The 23877-nt window shown below is 39.7% G+C and overlaps 1 protein-coding gene across 3 annotated transcripts in view; it reads left to right on the forward strand.

The window, feature by feature from the left end:
* Positions 1-23877, forward strand: part of iqsec1b (IQ motif and Sec7 domain ArfGEF 1b) — a 101018-nt gene that overhangs the window by 69675 nt on the left and 7466 nt on the right. For 2 of the 3 annotated variants that reach the window (XM_055160546.1, XM_055160547.1), the window contains exons 1-9: positions 4245-4357; positions 4651-4736; positions 5026-5114; positions 15737-16013; positions 18697-19931; positions 20318-20479; positions 21787-21909; positions 22676-22842; positions 23445-23584. In XM_055160546.1, coding sequence (XP_055016521.1) covers positions 5065-5114; positions 15737-16013; positions 18697-19931; positions 20318-20479; positions 21787-21909; positions 22676-22842; positions 23445-23584 — 2154 coding nt within the window. In that variant the 5' untranslated portion in view covers positions 4245-4357; positions 4651-4736; positions 5026-5064. Of the gene's footprint in view, positions 1-4244; positions 4358-4650; positions 4737-5025; positions 5115-15736; positions 16014-18696; positions 19932-20317; positions 20480-21786; positions 21910-22675; positions 22843-23444; positions 23585-23877 lie in introns of those variants that run through there. The other variant, XM_055160548.1, reaches the window with a different exon arrangement.

Here is a 23877-nt window from a genome sequence, read left to right on the forward strand (position 1 = left end):
TGGATTGGGTACCAGGTGCTCCCCCCTGGCAATGGTGGCAAATGGATGTTGTGTATCTTAAGGTCTAACCTCTGACTGTGGTATGTACAGAATGTTAGTGGAATGTATGAAAAACTGCCTGGAACAGACAACTAGAAACACCTGCTGGAACGTCTAGTTTGTTAGAAGCACTTTGGGTATGGGTGATATTACTAGTGAACCTGCACTATGAAATGCAGACAGGGATTAAAAAAAAAAAAATGTTTTAATGAGAATTATTTTTTTAAGATTCAGATGTACTTGTACCTCTTACCTGAGCATGTCAGATTTCAGGGCTTGACTACATGGTATAGCTTTGATTCAGTTAGTTCTATTTGACAAGAAGCGTTTTACATTTCCTGTCTTGTGCAGCTGTGATGGGTGGCTGAAAGCTCCCATTGTGGGATGTGTCAGAAGTAGTGCCAACACATGGTAGAGTGAAGGGGCCCGGGCTGGTGTAATGAGGTCCCCTGGGTGCCTGCAGACTGGCGGAGATTGCCCTCTGTCCCTCTTCTTCCTTTGCATTCACATAGACACATAGTCTCTAATTGGTGGAGATTGATCACAATATATACATGTATTGTTGCATAAAGTTAGATATAGTCCATTATAAATATGGTATTTTCAGGCATCATTTGCAAATTAAAGCACTGGGAATCTGCATGTCAAGGCATTATGGTTCCTTTCTATTCATCTATGAAAGTCTGGCTTTCTATTCATCAGCTTCAAGTGTCATGTCTGGAATAATAGTCCCCTCTAGTGGTTTTTAAAATCACTGCTTGGCTATAGTCAAATTTTGGGAACCACATAATGAGATAATTTTATCAAATTTGGCAAATACAAGTTCCATATAAAGTTTAGGAACTGTTAAAGGATTTTTTATCATTATTATTATTATTATTTGTATTGTATTGTGATTAATCAAATTAATTTGACTGAAACTTAATTTTATTATTATTATGTTTTTTTACTATTATTATTATGAACAAGTTTACTCCTGAGTTTCTTACTTGCAAAGTGGGATTATTGTGCAATTAAACAATTGGCATTGTAAAAAATCTTTAAAAAGTTTGAGTTTATGTAAAATAGGATGTGGAGCTTTCCGTTTGAAAGACTAGCAGTCCCTGCTCTATCTCTGATTAAAATCAAAGAATCTAATTGAATTGTAATTGTCAGTGTGTGAAGAAAAAAATAAAGATTTTATTTTTTGGCCACATTGCCCAGCATCGAGGTAAGGGCCATAGCAAAATAATGTTGAATGCTATTAGCAGAACAAGTTTTTAGAGTGATCTGGTAAAGAACTGGCTTAAATATTACTCTGAAGGTAGGAGTAAACTACACTGAAACTGTTTACAGTAAGTACTGTCTATTGTTAGTTTAAGTCCATCGAACAACCCTACAACCCTAAGACAGAATTTAACCTTCTTTTGCCTATAAAGATTAGTTGTTCCAAAGAAGTGCGACTATACTGTAATGACGCAGTTTTCCTATGACTCCAATACATGATGGATGTTCTACTTTAATTTAAACATTAACTGGGAATTATTAATTCCTCATATGTATTTTTTTTATCCCTCCTTGCATGTGGCTTGACATACATTTAATTTCCAGAAGATGTCACTGTTCCAGACAAGCAGAGTACAGGTTCCTGCTTCACAATAGGCTATTTAATTCAGCTCAATTCATTGGATACAGCCTAGTAAGATTATGATTTTATATAACATTTTATTAAAGTTAACATCAATGTAACAATAAAAAAGATGTGTTATACATACTATAGATAGATACAAAACAACAACAACAACAACAAAAAGATGTTCAGTATTTTCAGATGTGTGTAAACAGAAACATGGTTTGCACAGGACATTAGAGATGTGCAGTGGCACTACTGATCCCAGGTGTAACAGGCAGACCTGCTTTCTCCAGGCTTATGGAGAAAGGCTGCTTAACCTCATCAGCATTGTGATTACACCATGACGCGGGCTATACTTATGGCTGTCTGTGCGTTCACTGGTCACTCCTGTGCTGCTCACGCCTCTCTGAGGTTAGTGCCGCCAGAACCAAATGCTATTCTGTAATGAACGAGATGTGCGAATTATGGGGAATGTTTAAACTGCACTTACAGAGCTATCAGGAGGAAATGGAGGAAATCAGTCACTTTGTGAACTTGTCGACTGAAAGGCCATGATGGCTCTTAGATGTTAAAATATAGCTTTTCTTCTCTGTGACTTTATCCATTATTGAAGTTTATCTTGTATTATCTTTTAAGGCAGAGGTCTCCAACCTTTGTCCTCAGGTGACTTACCTTTACAAAACTAAAATTCCAGAGAGCTACTAATTTTAGCGATCACAAGTAATAAAGTATACATAAGAGCCATGGCAATACTTAGATGGGGTACAGTTAAATAAAGCATAAAACATAAACCATTATTTATTTATTAATGATAGATTTACAATAATAATAGGCATTTAATTTATCAAATTTTAGGTATTGAGGACAATACAAAATCCCTTGGTGAGCTACTTGGAAGGGGATGGATAGCTACTAGCTCCCGAGCTACAGGTTGGAGACCCTTGCTTTACGGGATTTGTTTAGTGCACATATTTTCTTTCCACTTTCATTATTTTTTTAAATTAAGAAAAAAGCAAAAGTGCTTATTATATGTGTATTGTTTGTTGTTTTTCATAACTCAATGCCTCTGCATTCAGACATTCTACAGAGATTGTGTTGTTTCAGTAGGCCTAATTATAAACCTATGTAGCTTTTCAGATTAATTCAAAAGTTAACGTGTATTCAGACACTAGTGTGATTAATGCAAGTGACTCAGTATCTTATTAGGCAGTTCATGGCTTTTTTTTTTTTGCTAATGCATCTTTATGGATGCAGATTTTGCTGATAATGTGATAATCCTGAACTCTGCTGAGGGGATTCAGTTAAGATATGACGAAAGTTAATAATTCTCACTTCTCTGTCTATTATTTAAGACTGTGCTAAAAGGCACATTTTCAAGGAACTCCTGTCCCAATGAGCTATTTTGGTACTTGTGCATTGTAAACCCTGTTACTCATATAACAGGCTTGTGGATATTTTTACCGCTGAAGCTGAGTGCTAAACCTCAGCCGTGCTTTTACTGCTAGAGCTGAACCTGAGCTAAACAGGGACACACCTGTCAGGAGCTGCCATCAGAGGAAGGGAAATCCCATTATCACTAATCCTATAGACCTGGGTGCACCAACCCATCGAGGCATTCTCTCTGTTCGTCAGAGCTGGCATCACTTGCTCCTCAACAGTTGCTGTGGTGACAGGCTTAAGTGCCACTCTGCAGAGGGCACGACCCCTGGCCCACTTCCTCCAGGTGGACTTACAGGTTGGATATTCATGCAGCTACATGCTTGGTGCGCAGTAAGATTAATGCTTTTTTTATAGAATAGCCTCTTGGTATGTGCTTAATTTTTGTGCTATTTTATCCTTATGTAGACCACGATGTTTGCATTAAGTTATGATGTGTGAAGATAAACATAAAACCAATAATGTATACATCCCGGACTGTTGGAGACTTTTAGAAATAGTACTTTTTATGACTTTTCATAAATGTTCACATATCAGCCTGGGGGATAGCCACCAGGTTACCTTTTGTCTGTCTAAACTAGTAGTGAGCTAATGGTAGCTAATGTTGCAAAGTTGCTTAGGCCTATCCGACTAAGGTTTTGACAATCTTATTATTTCTGAACCACCCCCCCAGTGCACTGAAATGTATACAATGACTGTTAAACCTGTGAGTGGAGACATAAACACATTTTCTGACTAAACAATTTTTAAGTTTTTATTTAATTATTGCTATTACAGTTCTTTTTAGAAGCAAACTCAGCACATTTCTGTTGTTTATATACTGCTTTTATACTTTTTAATAGAATTTTAAGTTGTAACCTTGGGTCTATCAGTATGCTTTTCTTAGTTTTGGACTTTATTAATTGTCAGTAATCATTTGTGCCCACCCGAAAAAATTATTTGGCATAGACTGTTCTGGCATAGGTAATAGACAGGAACATGAAAATTGTGTATGCTAAATGCTGAGGCAGACCTTGACCTTGCAGCAGCCCCTGGAGGAGGGACGGCTGAGCTCCACTGGGAGAAGGGGAGGAGCTTATAAAAGTGGGTGGGGACATTGGGCGCAGGGGGGCAGTATCAGCTGGAAGAGAGACGAAGTGAACAGACACGAGAGAGGCCTGGGCCGGTAGTTTGTATGGACCTGGAGCTGTGTGATTAAAGATGCTATCCCCATTGTCCTCTGTGGACTGCTCGTCTGTGTCCTTGTCCACTGTCAGTCTCCACGCTACGGTAGGATATTTACCACAGTTGTGATGGGCTGAGGTGTTTTTGGAGTGTCCGGTTGAATGCTTAGGGAATGCATTAGCTGTACCGGCATGTGCTCTCTCTCTCCTCTCCTCTGATGTCATTACAGCTGATGCTTGGGGACATCCACAGTTCAAGTTGTCAGACAGAGACAGGCCTTTTGTTGTTGTTGTTGTTTGATGCCCTGTTCCCTCGCTCCCTCCCTCGTCCTGCCTGTTGTTTTGCTGCGTCCTTTTCCTCTGGGCTCTCTGATGAATCTCTATTGATTGTTTAAACAGGGCGAGAATAGTTGATGACATCAGGCATGCTGTTTGCTGACCTCAACAACATTACAAAGTAGACTGTGCACTTTACTACAGCTGAAGTAGGTTTAAACATGTTTTTAAGCCATTCACATGTGAGTCATGCTATTAATAATGTCACAGGTTATCAAATCAAAATCATAAGTTATATCTTATATCTTTATGCAAGATATTGATATTTTTAATAAAAGTTGATATGTGATTTTGGTCCAATTACAGTCATTAAATAAAAACCTAAAAATGTACCTTGGTCCAATTTATTCATTATCAAAGGAATGTGTTTTAAATATGACCCTGAAAGCAATAGTGAATCACAACCAAAAAACTAGTTCATATTTTCCCTGTTTTCAGGTGTGGGTTCACCTCAGGCCACCTACAATGTGATGCTCTATGATGGATGGAGAGTTTCCAACAGCAATTAAATATGAGATTGAGTGTGTGTAAGGCAGTATATCCTTCTACCCTGAATAACATGGTGTATATAGCTTTAACCCTGTACAGCTCAAGCTACTTATGTCTGAAGGCAACAAGAGAAACTCTGCCCAATTACATTGGAATATTGGATTTTCCTGACTTCAGACAGCTTAAAGCATAAATTGGGATAACCCTGAGTATATTGACACTCAAATCTATATCTTGCGGATAAGGTTATATTGTATACTATGAGTAGTGCTTAATTTATTATTCCAGCAATTTATATGCACGAGTGCCCTAAGAAATGCATTGAAGGTAGAAACTTATATTTTGATAATGAATCTACATTCTTACATGATCCAATTTCTGACACAACCTTTACATGCTGTAACTCTCACACAGACACACACACACACACAGACACACACACACACACTATACATTTATAGTACCTAGCTCAGTCCTAATATGTTTTTCTAAAAGAGCATTCATTTTATCAATATTGAGTCTGGGGCAGAGGATTATGGAGCGGGTGTGATCTCGATGTGCATAATTCTATCTCTAAGGCCAAATCTGTTTTTGTGTCCTCTGGGGTCGGATTTTCAGGTTGTGTAGATTATGCTGCATTAAGCTGCTTGGTATCAGATAATTCTACAATGATGAAATCCCGTGCGGTTCTGAATTAGAATGGGCTGTTGTTTAATGTCTGAAGAATTCCTCTGTAGTTTTGCAGCATCACGGCATCTCACAGCTGGGGGACTGGTTCCAATTTGTCTCCATGTACGACACCTTCCGCATGCTTTGATTTCTCCCAAGCAAAACTAAATGGACAGTGCAAGCAAAAAGGATAAGACTTTGATTTTAGTGCTGTCCAGCTGGTAGAGCACGGCACAGCCAAAGCATGCAGATTTTAGCCTGGTTTCTTCCAAAACACATCAGCATGTCTTAAATCAGTCATGGGTCTATCACAGAGGTGTACTCTGATAGGAAGAGCAGCGGGAATTACTTTTTGGTGAGTCATCCTTTACCCCATTCAAAACTGCTATGTGTCCATGACTCCACAGTTTAAGATAACATTTTTCGGTTTAAATAGTGAATAGTTAAAGGGATACATTTACACATTTGTGATGTCCAGGTGGTGACGGAGCACAATAGTGAGCATGCGTGTCCAGTGTTCATCATTAAAATCCCAATCTCTTTCCCAGAGAGGAAATACATTTTGTAGCCAGATTATAGTTTGTATATTCCCTGTCCAGCGTGGCCCACTGCAGGCTGTGTGGATTGGTGTCAAGTGCTTCCTAATGTGTGGCAAGGGGTTATTTATCTGCCACGTCTTTATGTTTCTTCTACTCAGGTTATTACCCCAATTATTGAGAGCAGACAAAAAGGGCCTTGTAGAGAAGAGATTTTCATCTACCAAAAAGTTTATTGCCACACAGACACAATACACATGCTTTCAGAGAGCCACAAGTGCAATCTGTTCAGTTCCATGTGGGTTAGCAGATTCGTTTATTCTCATGAGTCAGTTGTTATCACAGTGATCATGGTGAACATGTCAGGGCATTTCATTCACATCTGTCATTTCTGTTTTAGAATGATATACACATACAGTAATCAGTGTAGATACTGGGAAGTGTAGACAGCAGAAAGATTAGTGCTGGTTGTAAACTTTAACATGGGTCAAATTTGAAATGAAAGTGTACAAGAGAAGGAAATGGGTTTGAGGGGTCGATAAGTCATGACCTTTGGCCTTGATATTACCAGAGCAAAGGATGTAAGGTCCTGAGTAAGCATTTCAGTGACTTGTGCTTCTCCATTTGTAGAAGCTGACAGAATTCTGTGGTACCAGCAGTGTTGTGCAAGTTCACACTTTTCATGAACTAGTTCAAAGTTCAGTTCACACTTGTTCAAAGTGAATAGTTCACGTTCATAGTTCACAATTTTAATTTTGAACTAGTTCAAAGTTCAGTTCATTTTATATTTAGATGAGATCTGTAAATGAAAGGCTGCTTTTATTTTTCAAACTGACTTCTAGTTTACAACAACTTTACAAGATCCACTGTTGGACAAGTGACTTTAAAACTGTAATGTGTTTTTTATGACTTGTTACTGTCATTTCAAAGTCATTTGTTACATTACAATATTACTGTATTTAAAATGTAAAACATTACACGACTATTGCAGCACTTTTAATTTACTCTCACCAAAAGAACTGTTAAGATGCTGAACTTTTGCGCCGTATATGGACTAAACCAGGACTGAACCAGGACTAAACCAGGACTAAACCAGAACTGAACCAGGTCCAAACCAGGAATAAACCAGGTCTAAACCAGGACTAAACCAGGTCTATACCAGAACTGAACCAGGACTAAACCAGGTCTAAACCAGGACTAAACCACGACTAAACCAGAACTGAACCAGGACTGAACCAGGTCTAAACCAGGAATAAACCAAGACTAAACCAGGACTGAACCAGAATTGAACCAGGACTGAACCAGGTCTAAACCAGGAATAAACCAAGACTAAACCAGGTCTAAACCAGGATGGAACCAGGACTGAACCAGGACTAAACCAGAACTGAACCAGGACTGAACCAGGACTAAACCAGAACTGAACCAGGACTAAACCAGGTCTAAACCAGAACTGAACCAGGACTAAACCAGGACTAAACCAAGACTAAACCAGTTTATCTCGGTGGAGCTCGGAGTTCTGCGTCGGTCCTTTCGCTCAGGATCACGGTCTACGCGGGCGCACCTCCGGCGTTTCACCGCTGCTGATATCGCGGTGATTTTAGCAAATTTGTATGAAGAAAAACGAAAAACCCACCATTTCAATCCAGGTTAAAAAAGCATTGTGACGCGCGTTACTGACATTTGTACCAAGTAAAATAATACGCGCGCGGAGCAGCACGTCCTGTGCGTGTAGATTTCAGAAAATAGGATCCATCCTATTTTTTGACGCTCTACACGAGCGTAGGCGCGTATCCCCGTCAACATACACAGAGAGCATGTATCTATTGTTGTATTTACCATCAGCACATTGTGCTCCCTGGGCAGTTGTGTATCATGTGAAAGAGCCCAGATCCACATACACTGTTAATTAGTGCTTTGAAATTTACTTTTGAAATCCTTGCGTTTGCCGTGGTCAGCCTGTACAGAAGGTAAATACAAGCAGCTAAACGCGCCCAGTCAAGTTTGATTGACTTTCCCATTGAGAGACACAAGAGCCCGTATGTTCCGTTAAAGCTGCCGGTGGAGTCGCCTTCGCGTTGACACGCGGCTGTGGTTTCGCGAGGTGAAGCGCGAGCAGATCGTCACTCGTCAAATTCCGACGTTTAACTGAACCCCAACAGTGACGTACGTCGTTCATCACACATAATTTGAACAAATTCACATTCAAGTTCTTGATTTACAAAAGTGTTGCGTTCAGTTCAAAGTTCACTGAAAAATGAACGTGTTCAATGAACGCGTTCTTTTGAACTCGTTCATGCACAACACTGGGTACCAGTGTCAATACTCAAACCAAATTGCCTTAAGGGTTAGGGGTAGATCTTTTTCTTTCTTTAATACTACCTTCATACAATGTCAAAGGAACACTCACCAGAAGCATATTTATAATCTGTAATTCTCTATGCATTATAATCTGAAAAAAACAAAAAAAAAACAACTCTTGATGGTATTAGAAGATTTCTGGTTTATAATGTGCTTCAGTAGATGTTTTTTTTTTGTCTATACTTGGCCCTTTCAAGAATATAGGTGTGCATTTAACTGGCCATGCTGTAGCAACCTGTTTTTAGATTTCTTTTAACCAGATTTTTTATTGTTTAACTGTTTAACACAGGAATAAATCTGAATTGGTCATAACAAGCAAAGCATCTTTGAGTGTCCAAAAAGCAGTGTATATCTCAGATAATGTGTTTGAATTTTTTGTACTGGAGACAGGTGCCTTGTTGTTGGTATTCTAAAGCTTCACTGGTTGGTGTGGTTTGTGTAGACAAATGATGACAGCTGTGCAGATGGGACTGACAATTAGATGTGTTACCCATGCTCCAACGACTACACACAAGTTATTTGAAAAAGGATATTGTAAATGCTAAAGTGGATTTTAGTTGACATACTGAGTGTCTCATGCATGCAATTAAACATGTGCAGTGGAAAAAATGTTCAGTACAAATAATGCTCTTGTATCCTGTACAGTTACTTTCTTACACAGATCCATGTTTATTCCTCCAATACCACATCATTCACAGCCTTTGGAGAATAGAAGTACATACCCTGGCCAGCCAAGTGACATACTTGCTCCCTGTGGCACATGTCTGGACTTCCTTATTAAGAAAATAATTTTGGTTGTCATGACCCAGATCTTATTAACATAGTTGAGAGCAGTAATGTATTGAGTGATTAAATAGAGAGCATTGTTTCAGATCCTGCCCCACTTGACTTGTCAATCAACACAGTTAAATAAATAAAATTCATTCAGATTTTTTGTTCAATCCCATTTGCTGTGGCACCATCAAGATGACCCTTATAGTCCTAGGACACTTGGACTGAGCTCACAGTTAAACGTGCTATAATAGACATCACATTCAGTCCCATGGGGATATTTCCTTTTTTCACATCATGTTTTCAGACATAAATATTAAATAGTCATAACAAGCATTTTGACACCCTATATCTGACTATATCTGAACCATGAATAGGCGACTGAAAGCTGATGAAAGGGGCACTTTAATTAAAATGGAAGAACAGAAAGATGGTCTGTTATACAATGTCAATAATTATTACAGAAACCTGAACTGGAGTGGTACAAGTATTTTGAATTGGTATGTGTTACTGGCCCTTGAGTTATATTTGGCCTTGACATATTGTACTGTATTGGGCTTTGAAGCCCATGGGGTGTCAGCTGACAGGAGATGAGTATCATGTTTGTAAAGGCACAAACATGAAACAGACTTTCAGGAGACAGCCCCATGCCATGACTGCGGGGGAATGAGTGACAACATTGAAGGGAAAACAAAGTGTGGAGTTTCAGTTTTAGCCATCTGCCAAAAATAATCCCCAATCAGGCAGTGCTAATCAAGTGTGACACACCACTAGACTGTAACCACGCCCTCCTCTCTCCCCTGACCAATCAGAACACTCAGCTCTCTCCTTGGCAGAGGTGAGCATCCAGGAAAAAAGAAAAAAAAAACAGCCTTTATTTTATATGCCAACGTCAACACACCCACCGGCAAAGCAGACAGAGCTCCACAGATCTGGCAGTGGAAAACTATCTGGGCCAGTGCGTGCATGGGCATGAAGAGAAGTCAGAAAGGGAGTGAGCGCCTAGTTGGACGTCCTCCTGAGTGGTAGTTTCTACTTGGATATGGGTCTGGATTTTATCTTGAAAGGTATGTTAGTTTTTAACTTAAGTTATGAGGTGTATCATTCTTTTTGTAGTGTTGAGCATGAAAGTGAAAATAGAACTGAATAACATCATAGTGACATAAGGTTTCATTGGTCCAATACAACATGGAGATATCTGTTGACTTGAAAACAACCGTCTTATTTGTAATTGTTTTGACAACGCACACCTACAAGCTGTGTCTAATATGCACTTTCTTTTCTTTTTCATGACATTGTGGGATTTGTTTGTCCTGAACCAAATGGGCCCTGGTCTGCCCAATAGCCTCTGTGTTAAGTGACTTTGACTATGAGCATCACGCTTTGCAGGTGACGTGTACAGTTGCAGAATAAGGGTCTCTCATGTCTGTCCCCCTTTTGAGTAAAATGCCCTTGAACACAACAAGGGAATAAGAACACCTGTGCAGACTGTCCAGACTTCACTTAAGTTTGATGGTTTTCTGAAGAGCAGGGTGCCAAACATGCTGCCTTAGTTTGCAGGAGGGATTGTCCATTTTGTGACAAAATGTCAAATGAAATATAGTAGTTTCATTGTGCAGAGTGTAGTGTTAGGCATTGAGAGCAAATATCTCTGAAAATGGAGCTACTTTCACTTTTAGTGATTGTTTATGTCACACTTTCAGTGTTTTGAGAATTAAGGCCACCACATGTATGTGCCTGTTATTGAAACAATGTTTAGAATAGAACATTGTACCACTCTCTGGTACAATTTCTGAGTAGGAAAAGGGCTGTTGTGGCTACCAGGCAAGTTGTGCTAGACCTAGTCATTGTTTACCCAGCGAGCCTACTGACACAAATGTTTCTCTGTAATCTATAAACAGTCTTCCTCAGACTTTTATTTGTTTACATGTTGGAACCATTCAGCATTGTTTAGTCTGAAAATTATTGCAATTTCAAAGTCAGAAAACTTAATTTGTTTAACTAAAAACATGCACAGCTGAATAATAAAACATGCACTTTCAGTTTCACTTTTAGACTATCAAATGATTCACCCCTAGATTGTGTAATCTTCCCATTCCCCAATATGATGAGACATTTTTCTTGTTAGTGCTTGCCCAGCTGCCTCCATGTGTTTTTGTTGTGCTGGAGCTGTGAAGCAGAGCTTACAGGCGCTCACAGGGCGGGACAGAGCTACTGTAGGAGGATTACTGATAATCTGAGTCACTGCATGGTCCAGTCCAAGAGGGCCCTTGCCCTGCCCTGTACCAGCATGACTGACCGCATATGGTCACTGGCTACATGATCAAGCCCAAATGCATGTGTCTTATGTAGCTTTCTAGATGACAGACTGAATATACAGTTTATGTTATACAACATTATCACTGTAGGACTCCTATAGCTACATTCAGACATTTATAATAAAAATATTGTAAAAAGGACAGTATGACAGAATCTTAAAACCATGCGTGGGAGAGATGGGATTACTTAGCTCATGTAATACCTAACAGCTTTACAATGACTGCCAGAGGAATACATTTACTGCTCTTATTAAGTGTGCTGTAATGGAAAACGTTAACCCCCACACAATGTTTTTCGTAAACAACAGGGCTATTTGTGGCTTATAAATACGGCAATTAGATTAATTTAGTCTATATCGATTCAGAACATGTGTTGTGGAGGTCTCAATATTGATGCTTTTTCTACTACACAGTTGGCATATAGGGAATATGTTATGCAATGTTATTTATTTACCCCAACTGAAAAAGTGAAGGAAGAGACAAATTTATCTCCATTTAAAGCCTAGTCAATTTGCATGGCGAGTGGAGCAGAAAATACAGTGTGTGTCTATTTTTATCCACAGTGCTGAATGAGAAGCACTGTCAAGTAATCTGTCAAATTCTACACACTGTCACCCTCACTGTGAGTGCAGTCATCTTAACTTCCATGTGACACATATCTTACAATTGTAAAGGGCATAACAAGCCAGTAGTTGTTGTTCAAAAATGCATTGCCTGTTTTTGTATCATGTACAGGTGTTACAGTTGTTGCATTTTTTGGTCTGGATGAAGACAACGCAGTATTGTTGTTGTTTTTCAATTTTCCTAACCTTAAATATTATAGACTTCCTAACAGAGTTTGGTAGGTCTCTTTTAAAGTTTACAGTCTTCTGACATCTCTCTGCAGTCCAAACAGGAAAGGACAGGTGGTGTCTAACTTTAGCCCTGTAAAGAACTGTCCTCTACTAAAATATACCCTCGCAAACTCACTACAACTCTCCAAGAGCACCCTGGTGGAATTATATTGCTACACACAGGGAGCCAGCTGTTGGATTGGGTCTCGTGTTGTGCATACCTGATCCGGTTAAGTCACTGATGAAGCTACATTAGGTTGAGTGCTAGCAATTTCTAGGACTCTACATTCTGCCAAAATCTTGGTCCAAATACAACATGTGCTACCACTACTGTTATTATTGCTAAACTTTATTCTCATTTCAGATTATGACCATGTAAAAAGTGAAAACAACAAGTCAGTGCTTGTTTGCCCATAATGATCCTAATGATCCTAACTCAGTTTTTAATGGGCAATTATGATGCACTTTCCACACATCACCACCAGCAAGTAGGCATTTTAAAGCACGTTTGGGGCCCATAAGGGGCCTGTGACTGTCTTTACTTTTTCTTTATATAATATACTTTAATTAGAGTTTATGGTGCAGTGCTATCAGCAGGAGTGTTCATGAAGGAATCACACACTGTGCAGGGCTGATAACAGATTATGCAGTCTAGATCAGATAGCATCTCTGAGGCTCGCCTTGTTTAGTTTGTGATGTCATGAAGCAGGAACTGGTCTGTATGGGATAGTGGGAATCAGTCTAAACATTATCAGGGTGGAGGTCTGACTCAGTCCCTTCATCCATCTTGTACTTGAAAACATGTACTAATTTCATTATAAGGCAAAATGCTGTAAATTCAGTTTTGAGTATGAAGGATTTGCGCTGCTGTTGACCTTTTGAGTATTCAAAATATGTATCTTGTTTGGAGAATAGTTGCATTCAGGGAAGTGATCATTTATTTGTGAATGGCAATTAATATCCTATGCCCTTACATAGACACATCTTATGTCACATCTTTAGTCCATGGATAAAAATGTATCAAAAATGCCCTCTCTGTTCTTTGTGATTCCCCTGCTATTAGTATGTCCTTTTCCACACTTATGTCTGACCCTTCCTCTTTGAAATGGGCAGCTGTATCGCTCCAAGTGCCTCTGAGGAATTCCCCACCTCTTCCTGAGCCTCCCCTGAAAAGACCAGAAAGGCATCCCAGGGCAGAGAAGTGAGAAGGGTTTGTGTAGACAGAGAGGATGAGGATGTGGTTGGTAGTGTTCTGGTGGTCAGAAGATGGGACCATGTGGTGTCTGCAGTGTACCTCGCATGTAGCATAATCACATCTGGACCTGGAGACTTGTAGCTGGTAAAAGAGAAAGCTGTTGAGGATTGTGAGTGAGTGCTCAATATACTACTCTGAAATGTTGCTTGACTAAGCAAGGCCTTGTACCCGATAGTGAACCATGAGTGAAGAACATGGTTCAATATTAACTGCTTTACTTTATGGTTCTCATTCACTACAATGCCTATTAAAATGTGTAAGTGATATCACAGTATTTGATTTTATTTTTAATGTTTACTGCATGGTTGCAAATTGTGTTTTTTAACTACAAGAATTAAAAGTCAGGTACATGACCTTTTAATGCTACACAAAAAAATAAATTTGTGTATTTATAACTTTGATCAGATAAATTTAAATAATAAGAAATTAATTGTGATTAGAAGAGATAATCTAAACCAAGCAAATGCTACATTTTGCTACATATCTTTGCAATGTTAACAGGACACATCTTCAGTTCTCACTATAAGTTTTATAAGGGGCATCTCACTTCACCTCCTAAATTGCATGGCAGACCTCCTCCACTAAAACAAGATTAAAGTCCCATCACCCTGCTTCGTGCACTGCTATGGGCCCACACTGGCTCAATGGCCTCCTGAAGCGGATAGATGGTTGCAATCAAAGTGAAGAGGTTGTGGAGACTATTACTCTGAATGTGGGAGTGTAAAGTTGCTGAGATCAGAGTTGTTCTTCTCTGTTCACACTCTGCACATTAGTCTGGGCTGCTTTGAAACAGGAAAAAAACTATGTGAATTGTGAAATACATTTTACAGTCTACAAAAGATAGCGAAAGCCTCGACTAGCAAGTTATTTCAATTTCAGGCCTGATGTAGACCTGGTGTCCAAACATGATGACTAGGCTACAAAAGAAAGTATTTTAATTGTACTTTCATATGTGTCTTTCACTTTTTTCAAGTGCCTGGATTTTCAGGATTGTTTATTGCTCGGAGTTATTTGAAAATATGATGCACAAGCAAAACAGTTTTTATGCTTGGTATTTGCAGCCTCTGAATTTACTTTACTACTACAATTTTAAATGCCTATTCTTTGTACACAAATTGGCTTTATCATGATCATTATCACTGCTTTCACTCATGAACAGGAGGTCATTCCTTCTGCTGCTTTTATTATTTTTGTCATATTGTCTCTACTGTTCAACCATTTGACAAGGTTATTGTATGATAAATGTCTCCTAACTCATATTCTTGTTCAGTATGCTTATGTAGCATCTGGCCAGAAAGAAAATAAATAAGAGGCAACAGATGTTTGTATGATGTATTGTTTGTCACTAATAATTGGTCTTAACTTAACCTGTATCTGAGGCAAATCTAAACTGTGCTGGGAGTCAATTATTGTACTGAATTATTGCTGAATTTAAAAAAAGACGTGAACAGTTTTGTCTTTTTTTGTAATATACTTTTCAAAATAAAGTGTTGTTTGTATTAGTTTTTTTGGACGTGTCAATATTCACAGTGACCAAAATAATCTAATTAATAATTTAAACAATTACTGTGGGTTTAGATTGAATAGTGGAATGTACTTTTTTCTTTAGTGAGTTGTAGAATTGAATGTTTTATCACACAAATTTTAGTTGTACTGCTGCTATTTTGGCACAAATCTCCTATGACCTACGGACATAGTGTTGGAGGGATACACAATGAAAAACACTCAGGAGAAGCTGACATGTTGCTGCACCATGAAGGCACTGACTGCAGCTATAAATTCCCCTTGTTGTATTTATACCAGCCAGCAGTATCAAAGTTCACGTCCCAACTGGTCACATGACTGTCCCGGAAATAGTAGAGCAAGTGCGCTATTGGTAAAGTGACTCAGCACTGACCCAGTGTCTGTGTCTTTCTGCAGTGTGGAAGCTGATGCTCCAGGTGGTGAGGTGGGCTCAGTGGACCCCAGCACTGGGTACTCCTGTGTGCCAGTGACCCACAGTAGGGGCCTGGCTCAGGAGCACCTGGACAGTCACATCTACGGACACATCCTCTTGCCTGGGCACCAGAGACCACGTCGATCCAAACTACAGCACTCACAGTCCATCCTCCGCAAGCAGGCTGAGGAGGAGGCCATCAAACGCTCACGCTCACTGTCTGAGAGCTATGAGCTGTCATCGGACCTCCAGGACAAACAGGTGAGACAAGAGACCCTCACAAACAGTTCAACCAACATGCAGACCTCAAATCAAACTTGAATCTTGACTGTTTTATGCTGAGCGTTTTATTGTTGTTTATGTATTTAATGAGAGATTGTCTAGAGCCATTCTGTGTAGTGTGTAATGTGTGCAAAAAGGCTTCTGCTCCAGCTTTTAACCTAAAACCTTTAATGATTTGCCCAAATAGCATTGAATGATGAGGCACAGACACCCATCCAAAGTACTGATGTATGTCAGTATACCATTATATTGCTAAATGTAATTACAGTCCCTGACAAAAGTCTTTGTCGCTCATCCATTTTGTAGAAACAAAAGCTTATAACCTGACTTTAAATTAATCGATTGGTTGTAGAAATGTCTCATATGAAAGCCAAAACCCTCCCAAATTATGCTCAATAAACTAAAATAAATTTGCTTCACTGAAGAAAGATTGATCATTTAATGAACACAGAAAGGTCAGATTTTGGCAAGACAAAAGTTTTGTCGCCTACAGAAAATTGAACAAATAATTTACTTCAAATACAAAAATATGTTACATAATGTCAGTGAATTAAGTCGTGGTGCTGTGAGATCCATATTTAATATCTTGTATGACATCCATGAGCTTGAAGGACGCATCCTTGCGGTTTGACAATGATTCATACAATTTGTTGATGAAGTCATCAGGAATAGCAAAGAAAGCGTCTTACATGCCTCCCAGAGTTCATCAAGATTCTTTGGTTTTGCCTTCCATGTTTCCTCTTTCATTCTACCCCAGACATGCTCAATGATGTTCATGTCTGGTGACTGGGCTGGCCAGACCTTGATCTTCTTCGCCTTGACAAACTTTGATGTAGAGATAGAAGTATGCGATGGAGCACCATCCTGCTGCAAAATTTGATCCCTTTTATGGTTGGGAATGTAAGAGGAGCTAATATGTCTTGATATTTTAGGTTATTGATATTTGCCTTCCACCCTGCAAATGTCTCGCACAGCCCCATACTGGATGGAACCCCAGACCAGGATATTTCCGCCACCAAACTTAACTGTTTTCTGGGTGAATCTTGGATCCATGTGGCTCCAGTAGGTCTCCTGCAATATTTGCGGCGGCTGTGATGTAATTCAACCGAGGATTCATCTGAGAAATCCACCTTCTGCCACTTTTTCCATCCTTTTAACAGGCTGTGGGCCTTGGCAAATGCCACACGTTTTTTTAATTGCCTTTTGTTTAGTGCTGGTTTCTGTGCACTGATTTGACCATGGAGGCCATTTCCAGACAGAATTCTACAAACTGTTGTGGTTGACACAGGGTCTTGAGGTGACCAGGCCTGGTGGAGTCTGCTGCAGTGGAAAAGGGGCTGGTCTTGGATTTTTGAATCAACAAACGGTCCTCCCAAGCAGTTGTCTTGCGGGGTCTGCTGGACCTGGGCTTGTCAAAAACATCTCCAGTCATTTCAGATCTTTTTCTTATTCTTTGTACTTGATGCTGAGACACATTGAAGGTGTCACCACCTCAGCAGTGGATCTGGTCTTCAACCTCTTGATAATTAAGGCTTTGGTCTCAGGGTGGATCTTAGGCATGTTGTCAGAGGTCAAGTTGCAGTTGATGTGAAGGTCTGGTGTGCTGGGCTTCTTTTTATACACACCCACTAACTGACTGATCAGTAACTGATCACAGGTGAGGCTGTAATCTAGGATTGGGTGCATCATATGACAAGGCCACAAGACTTTTGTCTTGCCAAAATCTGACCTTTCTGTGTTCATTAAATGATCAATCTTTCTTCAGTGAAGAAAATTTATTTTAGTATATTGAGCATAATTTGGGAGGGTTTTAGCTTTCATATGAGACATTTCTAAAACCAATCGATTATTAAGTCAGGTTATAAGCTTTTGTTTCTACAAAATGGATAAGTGACAAGACTTTTGTCAGGGACTGTACATGTCCACCAGATCTTAAGTTAACAGCAACTAAACTGAGGAATAATACACTCTCACAATAACCAGTAGTCAACAACAAAACTATAAACTATGACTGTGAGAAGTAAGTTTAGCAGCACAGAGCTTTCTTTATGCCCCACAGCTGAACAGTTGAAGGTTATGGCTGTGGGCTGCTGTCAGGCTGCTGGCCCTTACAGCAGAGAAAAGCAGGTCATATAACAGCAGTGGAGTGTGACCCAGTGCTGGCTTTTACTATGAGAGTGTATTGCCTCTTGTTAGGCAGGGAGGTGGTTGCCTGTCCAAGTGAGACTCACTGTCATGGCTGGCGGTTCACGCTGGAGTGCTTTAGGCTGCTCTGCTCTCCCATAGCTCAGAGAAACATGATTAGTCCTATTCTGTGCCCTGAATCCAAACCAAAGGTAGGAAAGTGGGTCACAGCACATTGTCTGACCTGAGAAAGTTGTATTGCACTGGCCAATCGTAAAACTTCTACTTAGATTTATATTTGTATAATATATATATAAGAAACAGTATATGTTTTTCAGACAATTAAAATTACTACATTCTTACATATATTCATCAGCTTTGTTGTGTAAATTATGTTTATGGTACTACAAACAAGTGCTCTACTCAAATTAACACTGAATACATTATTATTCACTGCATCTATTATCTAGTTTTACACACATGTGAACCCAAAGAACAAGTTGACTCATATTCATTACCATTTCTCTGGTTCTTGCAGGTGGAGATGCTAGAGCGCAAATATGGTGGGCGTTTCATAACCCGGCACGCCGCACGCACCATCCAGACAGCGTTTCGCCAGTACCAAATGAACAAGAACTTTGAGCGTCTGAGAAGTTCTATGTCTGAAAACCGTATGTCAAGACGAATTGTCCTGTCCAATATGAGAATGCAGTTTTCTTTTGAAGGACCTGAAAAAGTCCACAGCTCTTATTTTGAAGGAAAGCAGGTGTCGCTAACAGACGATGGTACAAAGATGGGCCCACTGGTGCAGTCGGAGCGATCAGGGGACATGAGTGTTCAGGCCAAAACGCCCACAACACAAAATGACTTTACAGACGCTATTACAGAATTGGAGGATGCGTTTTCAAGGCAGGTAAAATCTCTGGCTGAGTCCATAGATGATGCATTGAACTGTCGCAGCATGCATGGGGATGATGGTCAGTCAGAGCCCAGCAGGGGGCACCAGGAGAGGGAGGCCAGCTGCCAGGTCAAAGCCCCTCTGACCAGCACTGACCACAGAAAACTAGATGAAATGAGCGCTTCATACAGTGATGTTACTTTATACATAGATGAGGATGAGTTGTCACCTCCTTTATCTCAGTCCGTTGACCGGCCTTCGAGTACTGAGTCTACTCTCCATCAGCGGTCCCACAACTCCTCACAGGACTATTGGTCTCATGTTCACAAAGATGAGAAAGGAGATACAGACACAAGCTGCCGGAGCACTCCATCTTTAGAGTGCCAGGAGCAACGTCTCAGAGTGGACCACTTACCTTTACTTACTATAGAGCCCCCTAGTGACAGCTCAGTAGAACTTAGTGATCGCTCGGACCGGAGTTCTTTAAAGAGGCAAAATGCTTATCAACGGAGTTTAAGCAATCAACAAAGTAGTCCGAAAAACGTTACCCGTGGACTTCCACCGAGAGGACCCTCAAGAGAAGATCGTCCAAGGCAACTGGAACCACACCTGGCTATCAATGGCACAGCAAACAGACAGAGCAAGTCAGAGTCTGATTTTTCTGATGGGGATAATGACAGCATAAACAGCACATCAAACTCTAATGACACTATTAACTGCAGCTCTGAGTCCAGCTCTCGTGATAGTCTCCGGGAGCAGACCCTCAGTAAGCAGACATACCACAAAGAGACGCGCAACAGCTGGGACTCACCTGCCTTCAGCAACGACATTATCCGAAAGAGGCATTACCGCATCGGACTCAACCTCTTCAATAAGTAAGTAGTCTTGTATGTTTATGTAAAACTGCTACAAATACTTAATTTTTCACCATTAAAGTACAACAACTTACGTTAACATCCATCTAACCAATACTGTGTTGATATTGTCGCTGAGCATTAAATACAAATCTTACTCAGACCATGGGGCATCTTATCATGGCTGCTATGCAAGATGTGCATTACCACATACTATAATGTCATTCATAACATTCACAAGATCACGTTATTTCCACAGTGTATTTTCTCTCAGTCCCATCTTATACTGTCCCTCATTTTTCTAAAGCCTGTGTGTGATTTGACATAAATTTGGACAGGACACTGGTGCAGTGGGATAATCACAGATTTGGCTTGTAAATCTCTCTACTCTTCCCATGTGACTCCAGGAAACCAGAAAAAGGCATCCAGTATCTGATCGAGAGGAGCTTTGTCCCGGACACACCAGTGGGAGTGGCTCACTTCCTGCTGCAAAGGAAAGGCCTGAGTCGGCAGATGATCGGAGAGTTCCTGGGCAACAGACAGAAGCAGTTCAACAGAGACGTCTTAGAGTGAGTGGAGTGATAGCTCTGTATTTCACAAATAAATCATCAGCATGTTGTTGTGTACAGTATCTTGAGTATCATCTTAAATGTGAATGTCTATTTAATCCCCCAGTCGTAAAAAAATAAAAATTCATTCTTAAACTGGACAAAAATTTTAAGAGTGAATCCACCACTCTCATCCAGTTAGCTTCCTCAAGTCTGACAGAGTTCTTGGGGGTTTAAGGCAGTCTCCAGAACCCTGTCAGAAAAGCCCACACAACATATACAAATAAAAGGCAGTCATTCTTTTTATACAGTAAGTAATAATTTAAAGTATGAGTGCTGCTTTTGATATTCAAACTCTTCAGAAATAATCTGAAGTTACTGAAATAGTTCAAAACTGACTAAATCTCCTTAGGAAGTGATGTGAATGATTTCAATTTAAATATATTCAGCTGTCTCTGGAATGTAGAACTTTTTACCAGTTGTGATTCATGCAGTGATTGAAATAAAGTTTAATTGACTTGATGCCGGTGTATTCAGAGTGTGCCGGGATGAAGTGCAGGATAAGCACTCGGTCTGACAGCCAAATCTATAGACTTCTGAGGAAAACATCTCCAGCTCTAGACACGCTCCATTTATCACAGGAGACACCCTCATATCCGTTTTGTCAGGGTTATTATTGTAAACAAAGTAGAAATTCCCAAAGTCTCATCGCAATGCAGCATAACTAAACACATGATTACGTTACAAGGTTATTGCAGAGTGACTGAGCTGTGATTATTACACTCTTATCTATGATTAGGTTTCAGTTATAAAAACATAACCCACTGATCCTGAAAACACTGAAGAATGGATTGGTCAAAATAACTCCCCTTGTAGATCACCTTAATGGTGATTATTAATTCATATTATAACAATAAAGTCTATGTAAGTTTTCTATTGGAGGGAACACTACCTGATTGTATCCATGGTTATTTTATTGGTTTGCCTGAAATGTTCCACTGTATGGTGTAAGCAAATGACAACACAAGGCCAAGTTATGGCTAAGCTCTATGTAAAGGTGACCCTGCACACAGTGAAAATGTATGTTTTTCAATATACTTTTGAGCAATAAAAGCACAAAATACAAGCTAAACAAGTAATGCTGTATGAGGGCGATAACAGTTACCAAAGAGACTCCCACCATAAAAAGTTATGTAGTTCACCTTTAGCCTTAGGTAATATTAGTCTAAAATTGTGACAACATTGGATTCTGTATTCTTCCTTATATTTTAAATATCAGGTTGTAAAGTGCACAAATGAGAAAATACAAAATACCTGTGTCTCTGCAGCTGTGTGGTGGATGAGATGGACTTTTCGGTGATGGAGTTGGACGAGGCGCTCAGAAAATTCCAGGCTCACATCCGAGTTCAGGGGGAGGCCCAGAAGGTGGAGAGGCTCATCGAAGCCTTCAGGTAACACCACATTTTACGAGATAACCTGAACTCCTAGCGCCAATATCTCCAGGTTAATAAAACAGCTACCAGTCAAACATAAGAACGTCATAAAATATATCACATATAATAAGTTTTCATTGGGGCATTGTCCATTAATTCAATCACATATATTTACAAAAGTAAGAGTGCATTATCCTATTTTTATAAGCTGTGCATACCACCACCTATTAAGATATATTTTAAGTTTAGGATCTGCTTGGACTCAACACACAAGAGACACATTTACCCACACCTTCACAACCCGCCTGAGGCCACCTTATTAATTTACTGCATGCCAACAGTAGAAAAGTGCTATAATGTCTATGAGAATGTGCTTCCTTCAGCAAGGAGCAAGAACAGACCATTCCAGAGGCACTTTAAGGATCAGGAGCAGCGTGCAGCCCAGTGCACAGTGGGTCAGCTGGACTACTGGTGCTTTTAACTGATCCTGACTCAGTGTTGTGTGACAGTCACAGTACAGTGGATTACAATGTGTCTGATAAAGCACAAAGAATATGTATATAAGCCTAAGCATATAAACATTGATTATTATTTATTTTTATAATAACGCCTTTTTCATTATAGGTTTTAGATAATTATTTTAATACATAAATGTCTTTATTAGATATGCACACTTGGGAATACAATACAATTTTTTCATACAAATTAATGTCTTAAATAAAGTGACATTTGGTAATAAAGTAGAACATTTTTCACAGACCACTTTTTTTTTATGTATCCACAGTCAGCGGTACTGCATTTGTAACCCAGGTGTGGTCCGGCAGTTCCGAAATCCAGACACCATCTTCATCCTGGCCTTCGCCATCATCCTCCTCAATACTGACATGTACAGCCCTAATGTCAAACCAGAACGGAAGATGAAACTAGAGGACTTTGTCAAGAACCTTCGAGGTACCCTTCACCTTAATATGTCCACAAACCCCTTCCCCTCACCAGCACCTAAGATACAACACAGCAGCCACAGGGATAAACATTCATCTCCAGTAGACTTTGTGCATGCTCTTTGCTTTGATTAATGGCCTTGTCATCGTACTATTTCTGGACGTCATGGTCAAAGAATCTCAGTAGCTAAAGCCAAGCACATTTTAGAGTTGCTCTCTGCAGATTATGGAGGTATTAGCAGGGGTTTTGGTTAACTAATTTCTTTGCTCAAATGGGTGTAATTAAAGAATAGTATTAAGGGCAAGGAGAAATGAACAACCTTCTGACAGGGCATAGTTAAACTCAGTCGCTCTTTATTTAACAGTACTTGCAACTATGTTACTACATGTCATGTAATTACATGGTATTTAGGGGTTGGGCTACATTGTCCTTAGTAAAGTAGGTAAGTAAAATTAAGGAGAGTGTAAAATAAAGTGTTTCCTTTAGCATAAATTCTGTCTGCTCTTATAATCTTTCTATTGTTTGGTATGTTTATGCATTAATTGCTTTTCACCCAATAGAAATTACATTGATTACTCACAGTTAGCCTTTCTAATGTTGTGCTTTGACAGGAGTTGATGATGGAGAGGACATCCCCCGTGAAATGCTGGTTGGAATCTATGAGCGCATCAGGAAGCGAGAGTTAAAGACAAATGAGGACCATGTGTCTCAGGTTCAGAAAGTGGAGAAACTCATAGTTGGGAAAAAGCCGGTACGTTTGAAAGTGCCCTAGGCCAGGTCTCTCAGACATCTGCCGTGTTCTGTTGCACTCAGGAGTAGATTGTGTGCAGAGCCAATTTTCATGTAATTATGATCAGTGATACGTAATATTAAGGACATACTTTAACTTGGCAAATGAATAAAATGGCAATTACATTCCAAAGTCGATATGCACACTATCTCAGTCATTTGTTCGTGGTCAAGTTATAACGCTTTAAAGCCACTATGTAAGTTTTCTGGTGGGGTCTGGAAACAAGCAGGCAACACCAGATCAAGTCACAGGTC

Source organism: Boleophthalmus pectinirostris, unplaced genomic scaffold, assembly GCF_026225935.1.
Source record: "Boleophthalmus pectinirostris isolate CB_2022bp ecotype Guang Dong unplaced genomic scaffold, ASM2622593v1 HiC_scaffold_3, whole genome shotgun sequence".
NCBI lineage: Eukaryota > Metazoa > Chordata > Actinopteri > Gobiiformes > Gobiidae > Boleophthalmus > Boleophthalmus pectinirostris.